The 18,667-nt window shown below is 34.3% G+C and overlaps 1 protein-coding gene across 3 annotated transcripts; it reads left to right on the top strand.

Moving 5' to 3' along the window:
- The first annotated feature begins 7,304 nt into the window (after positions 1-7,304).
- On the top strand, positions 7,305-16,953 carry LOC136208904 (polypyrimidine tract-binding protein homolog 1). 3 transcript variants are annotated; one of them, XM_066000201.1, is made up of 10 exons: positions 7,305-7,654; positions 9,614-9,823; positions 11,640-11,702; positions 11,784-11,857; positions 11,970-12,065; positions 14,430-14,487; positions 14,574-14,678; positions 14,780-14,861; positions 16,030-16,095; positions 16,387-16,530. In XM_066000201.1, the coding sequence occupies exons 1-10, from the start codon at positions 7,472-7,474 to the stop codon at positions 16,395-16,397; spliced, it is 948 nt and encodes a 315-aa protein (XP_065856273.1). In that variant the 5' UTR covers positions 7,305-7,471; the 3' UTR covers positions 16,398-16,530. The 3 variants fall into 3 exon arrangements, with proteins under 3 accessions (XP_065856273.1, XP_065856279.1, XP_065856268.1); XM_066000207.1 differs by lacking the exon at positions 16,387-16,530 and adding an exon at positions 16,197-16,215; XM_066000196.1 differs by having other exon boundaries at positions 7,306-7,654; positions 16,030-16,142; positions 16,387-16,953.
- The last annotated feature ends 1,714 nt before the right edge of the window (positions 16,954-18,667 follow it).

Raw genomic sequence — 18,667 nt, 5'->3', positions numbered from 1 at the left:
TAGACTGATCCCGGTGTAGGTTTTTTGTTGGTTTTGTTTTTTTCCTTTCCTTTCTTACCAAAAAAAAAGCCTTAGTTTCTTCCATTATAAGTAATCTCTCTCTCAATTTGTGTAATTTTCATCTCACTTATTGAGTAAATCTTAATTTGGTTACCCAACAAACTCCACTTTATTATTGTTTAAATAATAGATAGTGAGTAAAAAGATTAGTAATTACGATCACCATGTTAGAGTTAATTACCTTATTAGAGTTAATTACCTCATGGTAAATAACTATTTCTTTATTAACTTTCTTTACTTAGTCATAAGATATTAAGACTTATTCAAATTATATTTGTTAGACTAGAATCACCAAATCCCTTAGAATCAGCCTTCAATCTCCAATATCTTAGTCAGTTGTATATAGCTATATAAATACTTCATGTACCTCAATGTAAATCTCAATTCATTAAATCAATCATGTATATTACTACTATTATCACTCTACGTATATTGACATGGTATCAGATTCCAGCCTTAATTCTGGGCCACTTCCACCACTGGCAACTACTCCGGCATCGTTTCTGGAGAATTTATTCACTGTCGAATCTTCTGAATATACCATGATATCTGATGTTGCATCCTCATTTGCCACTCAGTCAGCGCCCTTCACCTTTCACCCAAAATTTTCCGCGAATTCCCTACCCCCGCCACCGCCTCTCACCGCTCATGCTAATTCGATCTCCTCTTGGCAGACCCACCATCAATCTGCTTCACCGGTCGCCAGAACAATTCCACAACCCCAATTCACGACAACTTCCACAAATTATGGGCTTTCGATTCAAGAATCTTCTCACCTCCAATTAACACCTTTATTCCCGACGGGACCTCCGTCCACTTCCACGGCGTCCGCCATTCGTGGTTTCTCACCATATTTCACCGCGACTCCATTTTCTGAAATGCCCAATGCTAATTCACATCCTCATGATCAAATGAACCATGTGCAATTCCTATCCACTGCACCACAGCCGACACACCCGATGGGTCATTCATAATTTTGACAATCTACAGCTCATATCGCTTATCCGGTCCACTTGACAAAGCCTGGTTCGGCCAATATTCAGTCCTCACGACCCTAATTCAACCTGGGTTCGTACATCCCTCCACATACAAACTTCAATTTCAACTCTGCCAATCCTGAGGTAAATGGTTCTTGTCCTGAGTCTACAATCCCTGGATCAACTATTATGAAAGTCAGACCTTTGCCTATGCCTGCAAACACAAATGTCCAAGTTAAAGTTCAATTAAACAATCATAACTACAGAGCCTGGTGCATGAATATCACTGCTGTAATGAAATCCCAAAAACTATTTGAGCATGTCACTAGTCCAGCCCCTGCTCCACCAAAATTCCTATGCCATATGAACAACCCAATAGACTTTATCACCAATCCTGCTTATACTGATTGGGAAAATGTAGAAAATATTGCTAGAGCACTTCTTTTAAACTCTATCAATGGAGAGGTTTACCATGTCATAACAAATTCTCAATCTTCCTATGACATTTGGTACACCCTTGAACGCACCTATGGTGTTATCTCTGGCAGTGGGCGATTAGAAATAAACTCTGCAATTGACGGATTAACTCAGGATGGCATGTCTGTTGAACAGTATTTGACAAAACTTAAGGTTCTTCTTGATGATCTATCAGCTTCTGGTCACCCATACCCATCAGACTTATTACCTGGTCTGATATTCCAACGTGTTCACAAAGATTTCAAGCTTGTTATTGCATCTCTGATGGCTACATCCAATGATATTGATTACTTTAAGCTTCGCCTTCAATTGGTCTCGTATGAGACATTGCTTAAAGGTCACTATGATAATCCAGTCGTACTTGCTAATGTTAGCACCACCTCTACCAAAAATGAATCTCACCTGGCCAAAAAACGTGGTTACTGCTACATCTGTGGGGAAACCACACATTGGGCTGATAAATGCAAATCCAAAAGACAAAACACGACAAATTATGGCAACAAACATGGGGGCCACCGTAATTCTCACTCTCGCCCCCAAGCACACATGGCGTGGCAACCGCCATATGACATCCCATTGCTTGGTGAACCACATCCCTGGTATCCAGACACAGGCGTAACCCATCATATGACATCAGATCCAACACACATTCCATGTGCAGCGCCTTACCATGGCCATGATCCAGTCTACTTTGGTAACGAGCAAAGTTTGTCTATCACTCATTCTGGAAATACTAAGATTCATAATATTGAATTAAACAATGTCTTACTTGTACCCAAGCTTACCAAATCTCTTTTGTCTGTTCAACAATTTACAAAAGATAATAATTGCTTCTTTGAATTTTGGCCTAACCAATTTCTTGTGAAGGATCAAGAAACCAAGGAAATCCAATTAAGAGTACCGAGTAGGCATGGATTATATGTGTTGCCCCCGAGTCTTAAGCAAGCATTGGTCGGTGACGCCGTCTCTTTTTCTCAATGGCATGCTCGACTTGGACATGCTAAAATAAGACAGTCACTGATATTGTTCACAAGAATAAATTACAGTCAACAAGCACTACTGTTCCTTGCAGTATCTGTCCTCTAGGGAAATCCTCTAGAGCACATCTCCCTTCTATAAAGCGAACAAGTAGAATGCCTTTTGAAAATATTCATTCTGATGTTTGGGGCCTTGCTCTTGTTATTTCCTTTTCTGGTTACAAATATTTTGTTGTTTTTATTGATGAATTTACCTGATTCTCATGGGTGTTTTGCACTCATAATAAAAGTGATGTCTTTAATATTTTTTCCAACTTTTATGCCTTATTGTTAATCAATTTGATGCTAAAATAAAAAAATATTCTGATTTTGGTGGAGAATTTCAGAAGATTAATTCATTCTTTAAGCAAAAGGGAATAATTAATAAGATTGCGTGTCCTCACACCCATGCATAAAATGGAATTGTCGAACGAAAAATTCGTCATCTTGTAGACACAGACTTAACTCTATTAGCTCAATCTGCTCTACCCCTAAAATTATGGAACTTTGCTATTTTACACAGCACTAGACTGATTAACATTTACTTGCTTATGTTCTTCATAATGATTCTCCATCTTTTCGTTTGTTCAAAGTTCATCCCAAGTATGATAAACTTCGTATCTTTGGTTGCGGTATTTTTCCTTTTTTATGTCCCTACAATCATCACAAATTTGATTACAAGTCAAAATTATGTGTCTATTTTGGTCCGTCTCCTAATCATGCATGTGATCTTTGTCTTGATCTTCAATCCAATCGTCTATACACGTGCAAACATGTAGAGTATCGTGAAGACATTTTTCCTGCTTGCAATATTTCATCCAAAGCGCCATCACCAACTAGCCAAGACTCGGGTGTCACATTCTCCATGCCGTCTTACATTCCTCTTCTACAACGCTCCTCCTTAGTTTCTGTTCCTACTACAATTTCAACCCTTAATCCTGCTTCAAACTCTAAACATCAGCAAAATTCTTTGCCCCACACCTCAATTGCTTCCTATACTAATTCTACCCCTATAACTTCCTCACATTAGCAGCCGTCCCCTATATCTGCTCCAATTATTCCTAGTTCCTCTCCCTTGAATCCACTACTTAATACTGTCATCAACACTTTGGACTTAGCAGGCAACTCACCTTCTTTTATGCATCCAAATTCTGGTCACTCGTCAATTGCACCATCTTCGCCTATCACGACAACACCCGCCCGCCACTCATCTCCTGCTTCATCGGCTGCAGGCTCATCACCTGTACCAGCAGCAGTGGTACCATCTCCCTCGACTTTGTCTGTCACGGCAATCGCGACAATTCCCTCTCCAGCACCCTCACCCCCTAATCGACCATTCCCCATTTCTAGATATCGCCTCCCCTAGCCAACGTCACTGCACTCTTGCTAACTCTACCGTTTTGACAACTGACGCCTCTCCTACTTCTTCCATAAATTCAATTAATCCCTCCCGTCTATCTATTGTTCCTGTCAGTTCTGCCCATAAAATAATCACTGTATGAAATTGCGGCCCTCAACCTATAATTCCCTCAGTAGATTTACTGGTCTCCTTGCTTCTTATACATCTGATGACATTGATCCCACTTGTTTTTCCAAGGCAAATAAACTTCCCGAATGGCATGCAGTAATGTCCGTAGAAGTGATATCTGCGAGCGTGCTGATATTCTATAAGTGAAAGAATGAAGAACAAATTGATTGAATGACTTAATAAGATATTACGAGATAAAAATAGGAGAAATCATCACCTTAAGCTGATTCAATTGGATATATTAGGTTATTGTAGCCTAATGAATAATTGAATTCGAATATTTGGTGATCCTGAAATTTCATCAAGCAAAATGATTATCATCGAGATGAATTTGTATCTAATTTTTATATTTTTTTATATGTAATTGAAGTTTTTTAAAGCAAAGGCTAAATGTATATATGTAACATATTGAATTGATAAAGTCTCTTCATGTGTACCATTAGAAAAGTACTGATTGTAATAATTTATAGCATAATATATTGATGTTGCTTCCATTTCAATATATATATTGTAATTCTTTTGTATCGTAGATAAAATATTTAATTTTAATTGTAGTTTAATTCAATTTTTGGTTTTTCATTGTATTCTAATATATTTTTTTAATTAATCTTCTATTTTATTATCATCGTTTCACAGAATTCCAGTTAGAAAAAATATAAAAATGTCTTAAAATTATTAAAAAGTACATATCATTAAATTTTATAAAAATAAATAAATCATTCACCTTTAATTAAAATTTTATAAAAAAATTAATCAAATTTTTATTTTTAAAATTAATTTAATTTGATTATCAATAAAAAAATATATATTAATTTCAAATACATATAGTATAATTTTTTTTATAGTATAATATAAAATTACTCAAAAATAAGATATGTTAATTTATTAATTTATTTAAATTATTAATTTATTTAAATTATTTATAAAAGTTTCATATCCCGTGCATCGCACGGATTTTCGACTAATTTATTATTAAAAGTGAGAAAGAAACTTAGAATGATGATCATGACAAAACATGATTTATAATTGAAATAAATTTCATTGTAAGTATAACTGCTTAGATACGACGACGAGAGGTGTGGAACAACAAAATTAAGAACAAAATAACAACTACATATAAAAAAATTGAATAATTACCTTCTGAAACATAACGATTTCCTGTAATTTTTGACACATTTTTTCCTCAATTTCAGTTGTCTATGCCTCTACTATTTCCATTGGATTTCTTCAACTGGAGATATCAAAGTATATATTCTCCTAATTCTTGAAAAAAATGCTATTAATGCAGTTATCAATGGAAACCGCTCCTATATAAATCTGAATCTCTTAACGAAGTAAGAACAAAATTATAAAACTATATTATTTGAAGTAAGAACAAAATTATAAGATTAAGAACAAAACTAATACATAATCAAAATTAAAGGTCGAGGAGGCCTTTGATTTTTTGTAGCCAATGAATATAATGATGAAATACTATAGATCATGTTTTATATATGTTTGTGGTGAAGCTCTTAGCCTAGTGGTTGAGAGCTTACCTATGCTTTGGGAGGTCATGGGTTCGAATCACATCCGGGTCTGGTGGAGATTTTTCTTTCTTCTTTAATGTAAGCGCATTGCGCAAAATTAAAAAAAAATGTTTTATATATGTTTATTTGTGACTTTTGGATTTATTTCGCTTTGTATTTTTCATCTTCCTGTAACTCGTACTTTCTTTTATTACTTTGATAAATAGGATAACAATTGACAATAAATAATGTGTTAATATAGTGCTCATGATATACAAATAATTAAAACTCATTTATTCTTTTTGCTCTTACGATGCCAACTAAGCCAAAAAACCTCTAAAACACTTATTGTAAGTCATTTTGAAAAAAAAGGCAAATAAAAAAGAAAACATAGATAAAATAGCGAGAGGTGGAGAACAACAAAATTGAGAACAAAATAACTAATACATATGGAAAAAAATAGTTTTTCATCTTCAAGTAACTCATATTTTCTTTTATTACTTTAATAAATAGGATAATAATTGACAATAAATAATGTGTTAATATAGTGCTCATGATATGGAGATAATTAAAACTCATTAACTCATTTATTCGTTTTTCTCTTACGAGGCCAACTAAGCCAAAAAGCCTCTAAAACACTCATTGCAAGTCATTTTGAAAAAAAAGGCAAATAAAAAAGAAAAAATAGATAAAACATTGAGAGGTGTGGAACAACAAAATTGAGAACAAAATAACTACTACATATGGAAAAAATCAAATAATTACTTTCTGAAACATAACGATTTCCTGTAATTTTTGACACATTTGTTTTTCCCAATTTTAGTTATCTATGTCTCTTCTATTTCCATCAGATTTCTTCAATTGGAGATATCAAAGTCCACATTCTCCTAATTCTTGAAAAAAATGATATTAATAGAGTTTATCAATGGAAACTGTGTCTAAATAAATATGAATCTCATAATGAAGTAAAAACAAAATTATAAGACTATATTATTTGAAATAAGAACAAAATTATAAGATTAAGAACAAAACTAATACATAATTAAAATTAAAGGTCGATGAGGCTTTTGATTTTCGGTGGCCAATGAATATAATAATGTAATACTATATATCATGTTTTATATATAGGTTCATTTCTTTCTTTTGGATTTCCTTCGCTTTGTGTTTTTTCATCTTCCTGTAACTTTTATTTTTTTTATTACTTTAATTAATAAGCTAGTAATTAACAATAAATAATGTGTAATATAGTACTCATGATATAGAGATAATTAAAACTCATTAGCTCATTTATTCTTTTTGCTTTTACGATGCCAACTAAACCAAAAACCCTCTAAAATACTTCTTGTAAATTTTCTCAGCTTCCGTTAGTAATTTGGTCATTCACCGTTAGATCTAGGTTTATTAAATCTAAGTCTCTTGATGCTTTGAATCTCCACTAACGGTAAATGAACAAATTCTACATAGTCATTAAGGTGCATCAGATCTAGACTCTGTATATAGTAAGTAGATAGACCAGGAATTTTCACATGCACCTTAATGAGCAAGTGGATTTTCTCATTCACCGTTAGATATAGACTTATTAAATCTCTAACTTAGGATGCTTTGATTCTCTATTTTAGAATTTTAATAAACCTAGATTTAAAGATGAATGAGGAAATGAGCAAATTCTACATGCTGATTGAGGAGAGAGAGGTAATTATACTACAAAGCATGGACGGGAGCACAGATTACAGGCCGTATTGAAGTAAATATCAGACCGTCCAAACAAATCCCTAAAATTTTCCCGGAAAACCTTAGCACGTTATAGACCCCATACGCTCCTCTTCTAGCTGGCTTTTTCACTCTTTCACAGGCAGACCAACTCCGATACACAGACAATTATTTAGTTGGATCCAAAGTATTCTGCAGATGTCAACCTCAGGCCAGCCTCAATTCCGATACACACAGACCCCATCCAAGGTTTTGCATCTGCGAAATCTCCCATGGGAGTGTACGGAAGAGGAGCTCATCGAGCTCTGTAAACCCTTCGGAAAAATCGTCAATACCAAGTGCAATGTCGGCGCCAATAGGAATCAGGCTTTCGTTGAATTTGTATGTTCATCTCTCTCTCTTTTATTTATCTATTTTGATTTTTGCTACTTTTTACCTAGAAATTCTTCACTTATTAGAAAGTCTGTGAGCTCCGCTGATTGTATAAACTCGGGGTTTGCTCAATTAATTGGATTGTCCTTTTCGGTATTTCAATTGTTTCTGTTTTTGCTTCGTTCGGATATTCGTAATCTTTTCTCGTATTTTTTTTAAACTTGCATAAAGATGCATCGCAACTTATTTGAATTCGGTTGCTCTTCTTTGCTTTTGCTTATGCGATGCGATTTTTCTTTATATCCGTTACGTGGAAAAAATTTCGTTGGTATCTGTTTTCGGCTCAATTTGCGTGGATTAGAAATGCATTGTACTTGTCATGTTTCTTACACTTTGTTTGGTTTGAGGGTTAATGAAGGAAGGTAAGGTACGGTTAGTCGATATCTATGTTTGTTTTTTCAAGGTAATCTGTGAGTTTTGATTGTAAAATGGTGGGTTTTATGTAAAAAATTTCTAACACTCCAATTGGAGTGTTTTCATGATAATGTTATTTACCTTTCGTTAATAACACCTCATCCAAATAAAAGGTTAGAGCTCTGATAAAGCTAGTTCATTATGTTCTTATAGCGTGAAGCTAAAACCAATTGGACTTGCTCATTAAGATTCTATTGAAGTCAATAGCATAAAAAGTGGTCTTAACAAAATCATTTCATTCTATAGAATTTTTTTTTTCGAGTTCTAAAATAATTTAATGGAGGGCGAGCCTTGGTGCAACGGTAAACGTTGTTGTCGTGTGACCAAGAGGTCACGGGTTCGAGTTTTAGGAGCAGCCTCTTGCCAAATAAATTGGTAGGGAAGGCTTGCCCCCAGTACATCCTTGTGGTGGGACCCCTCCCTGGACCCTCGCGAAGTGCACCGGGCCGCCCTTATACCTTATACTGGTTTGGTTCATTAAGTCATTGACATGCGGGGAATCTGCAGCTTAATGGGTAATGTGTGTAACAGTATTGACATACTGTTTGACTCTTTCATGGGAAATTGCGGGCGTGCCAGAGAATTATAGTATTCTCGAACTATGGAGTGAAATTGAGTGCGCTTTCGAACTTCTACGTAACAAACTATCGTAGGAATTAAAGAGACCGAAAATTCCTAAAGGATTCAATTATCAAAACGATACCGACCTTACAGAAAATGATTGAAACAACAAATAAAATAAAATTGAAAGGAAATGATGTGCTTGGATTGAAATTAAACTGAAGGGAATGATATTTGCTAGCGTTTTGCTTGGGTGTGTTGAGTTGTGTAGTTGTTGAGTTGTCTAGTTGTCATCGTGATTCCTTACTTTTATAGACGTTGGGATAACTTCCTGCTTCATTCCACAAGTCACGTTCTCCACCATATTGAGCAACTGCTCCACTTTGATTTCCACGATAAAATTGATTATAATGCTTTCTAACTTTCCTGATTTTAATTGACTCACAAAATACACGTTAGAAATCTTAAATGGCCTCATGATCCCCTAGGTTTACCTCAAGTATCCCAAGAGTGAAGCTGGTTTCCCACGAGGTACACTATATAGGAAGTTGGTTTCCCCTGAGGTACACTATTTAAGAAATTTCCCCCGAGGGAGACTGAGGTTCACTCTAGGAAATTCTAAGTGAACGATGTACTAGGAAAATAAAGTTTCCTGAAATGAAAAGTTTCCTAAAAAGAAAAGTTTATCCCATGAAAAGTGTAAACCATGGTATGCAACAAGAAAACTTTATTTTTGGTGCAAACACATACGAATAATTTAGCTTACAAAAGAACTCATCTGAAAGCTTTTGCTTTCAAGCTTGTTGTGCTCATCTGTTGTGAATAGTTTATTTTATTGAGATAGCCCTTTTGTTTGTTAAGTAGTCAATTCACTTTCCATTTTCAGTGTTACCTATGTGTTATCAAGAGTCATATCTCTTTTTCCTTTTGCAGGCGGATCTAAATCAGGCAATTCAAATGGTTTCATACTATGCATCATCGTCTGAGCCTGCGCAGGTCCGTGGTAAGACAGTGTATATTCAATACTCAAATAGACATGAAATTGTCAACAACAAGAGTCCAGGTGACGTTCCTGGAAATGTATTGCTGGTAACAATTGAGGGTGTTGAAGCTGGTGATGTGAGCATTGATGTCATTCACTTGGTAAGTGCTTTTTCCATTTGAAACTTCTGTTATTTTGGGCATTCTGGCTTGTTGGAAGATCATTTTCCTGACACTAAAAAGTAAGAACACGTTAACATCTGCATTTTTTCTTCAAGTATTAGCTTTTCATGTATCATAATAAGACTTGATAATTAATCCTTCATTGAGTGAGATCTTACGACATATTGATCATAGAGAGCAGAGAAGTTTTTCTTTGAAATGGTCAGAGTTGAAAAAAAAAGGTTTGCGTATTCAAACTGGATTAGTTTGGGTTGAGAATGAGTTGAATTGTGTGCTGTAAAAAGATAGCTTGATGGAGGATATGCATATGATATCTGGATGCAGATTATTAAAACGAAAAACCACGTGAGGAAGACATGGATTTGGGTTTTTGTTTTTATTAAGTCCATGTAATATGGTTCTAGAGGCTTTGAGCAATTTAATATGTCCTTCATAGTTGTGCTTACGTGCCATCTATCTTATCATGATCTTGTAGGTACTGAGTCTCATTGCCATTTCAGAAATGCTTATGATCCCTGTTGGAAATTCTGCCTGTATTTTTACACTAAAAATAATCGGTCAACTTGGACAATTTTTTTCATTAAGATACTACATTGGAAAAGATGTCATCACTCATTCTCATAACTGATCCCTTCTTTTGTGTGCTTTATGGAACAAGAGTATTTGAAACGATACGACTATTAGTGACATTATTTTATCATTTTTTTTTTCAATATGATGGTAACATGTCAAGGAAACTCTCAATTAGTTTTCATAAACATTGTATTTCTGGTTACTGAGGTTTTCTGAGTGTTGCTTCAAGTAATTTTTTCTTTTTTAAAGGGTTAAGGTGCAAAAATACCCATAATGTTTTGGGCCTGGAGCAATTTTACCCCTAATGTCTAAAATGGTGCAATTTTACCACTAACATTTGTAGCCAAGAGCAATTTTACCCCTAACGTTGATAATTTGGGTCAATTCCAGACACTATTATAAAACATAGATATTTTTGTTCCTTATTTTGTATCAATTGCATATCAATTCGTTCTAAAAAAAGCATTTCATGTTTTTTGTAATTTAATAATAGAATTGAAGATTAATATTTATAAATTCGGTGATTTTTTTGTCTAATTCGTACAAAAGACAGTATTTTTTATTTTTTATTTTTTTTCACATCCCAACATATGTTTGTGATTTGTTACTGATAAAATGACCTACGTGTGAAGTGTAGATGACAAGATTTATGACCGAGTAGACAATTTGATGAATTATTTCTCAAATTGACCCAAATTATCAACGTTAGGGGTAAAATTGCCATCGCCTACAAACGTTAGGGGTAAAATTGCATCATTTTAGACGTTAGGAGTAAAATTGCTCCTGACCCAAAACATTAGGGGTATTTTTTCACCTTAACCCCTTTTTAAATATTTTTCAAACAAGGACAAGTTAATCTTTTTTTTTTTTTTTGTTCCTGTATTTCTTTTATAGAGTTTGCATCCTAATTGGATTATGTTTTAATTATGAGTCAATTTTAATTCAAATTAGTTGAATACAGATGGTGATGCCTCTTATTTAGAATCTTTTGTTGGAGACCGTTTGGAAATATAATCATGTACGTCATACTCCTTTCTATGGTCTATCTTGACGCATACATGTACAGGTGTCATTCTGCACTTATTTCTCAAATATTTGGGTTTTTTTTAACCTCTGTTGCTTTTTTCTAATGCTTGGTGTAGCCTCAAATGGTGTATAATGTAATTGTTTGTTTATATTTATTATAGCATGCAATCACATACACTTTAAACTTTGTTTTCAGGTATTTTCTGCTTTTGGCTTTGTTCACAAAATCGCTACTTTTGAAAAGGCCGCTGGTTTCCAGGTGAGCTGTCTAGCTTCGCTTGGTCTTTTTGAGGTAGTGTTGCCTTTTTTAGCATGGTCAATTTATGGAATATCCTAACAGGCACTTATTCAATTCACTGATGCGGAGACTGCATCTGCTGCAAGGAATGCCTTGGATGGGAGAAGTATACCAAAGTATTATATCTTCTTTAAACCTCCATTTTCTCCAAATTTGTGCATATCATTATATCTTCAAGTTTGCAATTTAGGAGATACTGATTTATTTCTGTATTGTTGCAAAATTCAGGTACTTGCTTCCAGATCATGTTGATTCTTGTAATCTTCGCATTTCATATTCTGCTCATACCGATCTTAATATTAAGTTCCAGTCTCATAGGAGCAGGTAAATAGAGGAACCTCAGAAATTGATAGAGATATTCTCTAATTGCTATGTTGCTTATGCTTGTTATTCATGATATTTAACTCATACATAATTAATGTCAGCATTTGAAGCCTGGCTAATTGGTATACTTGCTTTTCTCATCTAGGATGTTAGTGAAGCTTGGTAGCCACAAAACAGATGTGTATTCATGGCCGATTAGTAATTTCCTTAATCTTCTGACAAAGCTCTATTACATTGTGTTTAAATCTCTTCATTATTTTTAAATATCATTTACAAAATAGTTTATTCTTAGTACAAACCAGGAACTCCTAATGCTGTTTTTGGAATAGTATTTGACAATTGAATATTTCACTATGCATCTGTTGTCATAACTTGCATGATTGTATCTTGATATTCACAATTTCTATTTAGTGTTAGATACTACTTGAGTTGTTTTTAATCTAGTTCACCGAGTCAGACTTCTATGATTATTCAGCAGTTTGCAAATTCATGAAAGTAACTGCTAGTTCTTTTATTGACATTTTATAGTTCAGTATGCACCTTTTTTTTAATTGCATTGAACAAGCCAGTTTTATCTTGATAATCATAACTTGTAGCTATTGGTAGAAACTGTTTACCTGTTTTTAATCTTGTCCACTGTATCGGGCTTCTTGTTTATTCTGTAATCTGTAAATTTGCAAATAGTCCTTTTGGTGTCCCCTTCCCCCTTGGTAGTAATGTAAAATTTTGGAATTACTGTTGTTTGAACTGAACTGATTATATTGGAAAAAAAACTGTGATTAACTGCTGCAAAACAATTGGCTCAATTGGTGGAGTTGTTAATGACAAATAGTGCAATCAAATAACATTTAGTTATATCAAACTTTAGAGCTATCTGAAGCATCATGGTAGGCCATTGAAAGGTTGTAAACAAAAAAAAAAAAAAAAGAGCGGAGCCAATATGCTTCAAATGGTGGGACAACAATTTTATATGCATGGAATGGTGGAAGGTCAGAGTGATACATGGAGCAGCCCACTTGCATAGGAATTTTAATTGGGATATTAGCAATTGAAAAGCTCATTTGTATAAAAAGTGATGGCTTCAATTTAATGGACCTCGCGTAGATTCTTTGATATGTGGGACAACAATTTACGGTGAAAGGATCTGTACTTTGCTTTGAAACTGTGGACAACCGGTCATGATATTTAGGACTAGATTTCTTCAGCTTTGCATATCATTTGCGCCAGTTACTGAGGTCTTGACACAGTTTGTACAATGCTCAATGTGGTTCGTTTGTGGGAAGCAACCCACTGCTGGTTTTGTGCTTTGAAGTGCCAACCATGGGCCAAATCAAATTTTATAATGAAACCTTATAACTTGAAATCACTCACAAAACTCCAAATAACTAGCATGATTGGCACTACAACTCAGGAGCCTGGCACCATATTTTCTTTTCCCAAAAGGGGGGCCACATTGAGCAATTTGTCAACAAGTGGTCAATAGCTCAATGATCTGCACCGTTGGTATACAAAGCTGAAAAAATCTTGTTCTAAATATCAAAACATGCGTTGTCCTTCATTTCAAAGCAAAGTACAATTTCGTTTATCATAAATTGTTTTTTGACCTATCAAAGTATCTATGCAAGGCCATCTGATTTAAAGCCAGCACACATTATGCATATAAGCTTCTCAATTGCTGCTGCCAATTAAATTTCTATGCAAGCGAGTTGCGTATCACCATGGCCTTCCATTGTTCCATGCATATGACATGGTTGTCCTACGATTTCAAGCATATTGGCTCCACCTTTTGATTTCGACCTTTTCTTGGCCTCCTATGATGCCTACTGATTGCTCTTAAAGTTGTGCTGTAAGTAAATATTAATTGATTTATACTATATTTCATTAACAACTCCGCTGTTTGAACCAATTCTTTCCTGTTAAAATTATCACATAAAAGGATTAAAAAATGAGGGAATGAGTGTATTATTGAGCCCCCATTCACATCAAGGGTGGTTACTATAAGTTAGCTTCTCCACCCAAATTATTTTGTCATTAGAGGCTGTTCCACTAATACTTATTAAATATGGTGTAATTGAAACTGGTTATTCACTAGTTAAATATGGTATGTATAAATAAAACCATGCACGCTTCGTTCTTAAGTGAAGTTTCTTGTTTGATTATTGTTATTGACAAATAATAAGAATTTATAGTAGCAAATATATAAATTTCTTTACCGTCTCAGTTACGAAGTCACCTATAAATTGCCCATTTTATTTTCAATGCTATCTATTCTTGTCTGATCAACTTTATGTGTTTACTCATGCATTGACATTGGCATTATTTACAAATTCCAATGGTATATGAACTTTTTGGCTCACCTTTCAGGGACTACACAAATCCATATCTTCCTGTGAATCCTACTGCAATTGAGGGACCTGTACAGGTTTGTTCTAAGCACTTCATTTTAAGAGACTTAAATGTCCCATTTCCCTTCTGGTTGTTTAATGATAAACGAGCTGTTTTCTCCAGCCTGCTGTAGGTCCCGATGGAAAGAAAAAAGAACCTGAGAGTAATGTACTTCTTGCATCGATAGAGAATATGCAGTATGCTGTAACAGTTGATGTGCTTCACACGGTAATAAAATGATTGCAAGTTTTTGTTGCATGAGAATAAACATACTTTTGTGAATTATGGCATTGTGCTCATTTGCTGTCTTGGCTGGACGTTCGTTATAGGTATTTTCATCATTTGGTACCGTCCAGAAAATTGCTATATTTGAGAAAAATGGTGGAACACAGGCACTAGTTCAGTACCCTGGTATGTCTTCTCTTTCTGTTCATGAATTAAATTTTTGGTTGTTTGTCTTGACTTCTTTCACCAGGGAGAACTATTGTTTTCCTTCATAAAAATATAACTTCTGCATTTATAAATAATTTGTATTTCTTAACTGTGTTGTTATCCGGCAGCTTTTGTTTTCAAAATAAACAAAAAGAAAGTTAGCCAATTATATGAAAAAGGTGATTGCTGTTGTATTTGCCTGGTCATTGATGGCTGTCAGCATAGTTGTTAAATCGAGATTCGACTCGTGACTCGAAATCTCATTTTGCGAATCGGGACTTGTGAATCGAATCGAATTGTAAGATACGGATCAAATTCAAAATGCTATAAAAAATAAAATATTAACCATATTTAACTTTAAATATTAGTCCAAAAATGCAATTTTAATATCTAAATAGAAATTATATAAGTTATAAAAGAAAGTAGAGACAGACCGAACTTAGAAAATAGAAAGAATAGAGAGTAGAAGAACATAATAACAAATAAATAGAAAAGAAGAGGGGAGGTTTTGGAATTTGTAAAGTGAAGAGGCATCTAATTGAAACTATTTGTGTTTCATAACTTCTGTACGTTTTTTTTTGTTTTTGTAAAGTGAATAGTCATCTCCTTACATTTTTGAGTTGTTAAAAATTGATTTTTTTTTAATGGTGGTCTGAATCGACCGAATCGGCCGAATCGGTGGTGTGACTTGACCGATTCATGAAGCTTCCAAGTCGTACCGTAGATACAACTCGAATTCTTCCTGAATCGAATCGAATCGTATGAGTCGACTCGCGACTCGTACGATAAAACAACTATGGCTGTCAGTGGTATTGTTTATGGATTGATTTTCCCTTTGAAAAGGGAAATATTTACTTTAACCAATCTCTTCTTGTGCCCTGACCACTGGAAAATGCAGAAATGGCTTATTGGAAAATATTTCCCACGGAAAGTGGAGCAATTTTTACTGATAACAAATGACTTATTAGTGATTTTTGCTCACTCCCTTTGCTACTATCAATTTTTATTTGTATTTCTGTGACATTATGCATTTAGTTGTACAATGGTCATTGGTTTAGTGTAACAATTATTGTTGTGCTCGTGTTTTCTTTGTTCCTTTGAGTTATGTTTCCTTTAAAGATAACTGTCTCATGTCTATTTTTTCCAGATGTCGCGACTGCAGCAGTAGCCAAGGAAACTTTGGAAGGACACTGCATTTATGATGGTGGCTATTGTAAGCTTCATCTATCATACTCTCGTCATACTGATCTCAATGTAAAGGTATAAAAAAATGTGATTTCAATTTAATGTTCATGTGAAAAATTTTTTGAGAAGAAACATAAAAGATGCTGTGTAAGAGGGAAAAGTTCATCCATTCTTTGATCGAAAAAAGATTTGGTCTTTAAGAAGTATGCTTCTTGACACTTGAATGCCCCCTTATTTAATATAATACTTCTATCACATATTTTATAATAGATACCAAAATGTACTATAATTCATTATTCCTTTTTTCATTTCCGTTCAGGCCTACAGTGACAAAAGTAGAGATTATACCATTCCAGATGCATCATTTCTTGCAGCTGGACAGATTCCTGGAGTCCCTGCTGCTTCAACTGTGTGGCAAAATTCCCAGGCTGCTTCAATGTATCCTCAAAACAACTATGCAAGCTCAGCTGGTGGCCCCCAAGTTCCTGGTGGACAAGTGCACAATTGGGATCCAACTGGACAGGCAGGTGCACCAGCCTATTCTGGGGCATATCCTGGTCATACATACCAAGCGCCACCAATGCCGACATATGTCTCTGCAGCAATGCCTGTTGGATCCTCACCCCTTCATCAAGGCAGCCCAATTTCGCATGGTATGGGTTCCATGCCAATGACACAGCCAGGTGTTCAACCGAATGTTCGACCTGGTGGTGCTTCTCCAGGTCAGCCTCCTTTTTACGGTCGATAATGTATTATGTGTGGTTAAACTAGTTTTTTTTTGCCTTCCAATCATTTGTTTCTGGTGAAGATGATAAATCTTTTGAAATGTGCGGGTTCAGGGATGTTGTGAGGCTACATTTTTTACTAAAAAAATGATTTTCTTTTCTGTGTTTGAGTGATTTCTTAGATTGAATCCGCATGTCTGTGATTATCTCAATCGGCCCATAATCTTATTGAACAAGTCTAGCAAGTGATGGTATAGCATTTTCAGATCACTTAAAGAGTGCAGAAATTTGCATCCTCTTGTTGAATCTGATATATGGCCGATTTCAGAATTAGTTCATTCTTTCAATAAGAGAACAGTTTTATTATTTTCTTTCCCCCTAGGAATGGTGAGGACTGAGGAAATCCCCTTAGCCCACCTCCTGAAATCGACTGCAACTATCCGATTTCACTTTATACCCAAGATCAAAATTCAGCTATACAGAAATGCTATGTGAAGAAAAGCAGTAACGTATAATAACACTATGCTAAAATGGTCTTCAACAAATCATGTCATTCGTTTACATTTGAAAGTTAACTAGCTTAATTATAGGAAAATATTTTTCTTTTTATCCTAGTTAATATAGTCACAAGTGCCTTAGGTTATTCATAGAAAGTTGGTTTACTATTTTACTTGCTCTTTTATGTTAATTTGTGTTACTGGCAGAGCAACCCCATCAGTGATTCCATCTGTTTGTTAGTTTAGTTTAGTTTCCGATGCGTACTTATAATTTGAATAATATTAGGACAGAAATTTGAATAATATTAGGACAGAAGTGTTGTTTTAGATTTAGGCTTAACTCGCCATTGGCCCCTTGACCTATCCAAAATGTTAGTTTTTACTGTCAGACCCATTATTTGGTAACATTTGTCCCATTTCATCAAATTCGATGAAATTTCAACCAATATGGATATAATAAGTTAATAGTTCTCTTAAATTTATAATGGTTCTGCTAATAGTTTATGGACCGTGTTTCTGTTAGTTAGGTTAAAGTTTTTTTTTTTTTTTTAATGAATTAACTTGTTCACATATTTTGTCAACATGTCAAATTTTTATTGATGTATTGGTGTGTGTATTATCCAACGTGCTAAAAATTATGATAAGTTGGACAATTTTACGGAACTGTTAACTTACCGTCATGGTCAACTAATAACCGTTACCGTCAATTAGTTTGATGTTTCACCAATTTTTGGCAAATGTTACCAATTTTTGATAGGCTACTAATTACATGTTAGCAGTCTATCCTAATAAGAAATAGAGAACCTAATAAAAAAGTGCTTGTGAAAGATTGCTTTTTAGAAACCTAGAAACAATAACGAGAAGATAACAGAAAAAAAGCAATTGAAATGAGTGATGAGTTTTTGTTGAATCGATTTGAGGTTAATTAAACATGTTTTAGGTTCCCTCTCCCCATTAATGATGAGCTATTTATCTAAAATCGGCATCGAACTATAATCATTGATTTGAAAATGATTTTGTTTAATTCTGAGCAAACTGAACCAAAACTCAGCTGGGAAAGGTAGGCCGGATTGGTTTTAACACTAATTTGGTTTGATTCAGCTTTTATTTTAAATTTTATTTATACTTATTTGATGTGAAAACTGATAATAAAATTAGAAGATTTACTAAATTCAATAGTTTGTGGTTTATTTGATATAAAACTAACTTTCATGTGTTGTGGTTTATTTGATATAAAACTAACTTTCATGTGAATAAATTAATTAAAATTCACATTAGTTTTGTTTTGCAGAAAAATTAAATAACATTGTTGGGAATTTCATAAAGTTTTGAGTTCACATAAAGCTCTCCTAGAATTCATTATAACGTTCGATTTGAT

This window comes from Euphorbia lathyris, chromosome 1 (genome assembly GCF_963576675.1).
Source record: "Euphorbia lathyris chromosome 1, ddEupLath1.1, whole genome shotgun sequence".
In the NCBI taxonomy this organism is placed as follows: Eukaryota; Viridiplantae; Streptophyta; class Magnoliopsida; order Malpighiales; family Euphorbiaceae; genus Euphorbia; species Euphorbia lathyris.
This window is presented reverse-complemented; position numbering and strand designations above follow the sequence as displayed.

What these genes read in the sequence shown, in the direction of transcription:
- LOC136208904 (XM_066000196.1), top strand. Translation starts at nt 7,472, where the DNA reads ATGTCAACCTCAGGCCAGCCTCAATTCCGATACACACAGACCCCATCC. An exon ending in GCATTGATGTCATTCACTTG is followed by an intron (nt 9,824 to 11,639) that starts GTAAGTGCTTTT and finishes CTTTGTTTTCAG; the next exon opens with GTATTTTCTGCTTTTGGCTT. An exon ending in TTCCAGTCTCATAGGAGCAG is followed by an intron (nt 12,066 to 14,429) that starts GTAAATAGAGGA and finishes CTCACCTTTCAG; the next exon opens with GGACTACACAAATCCATATC.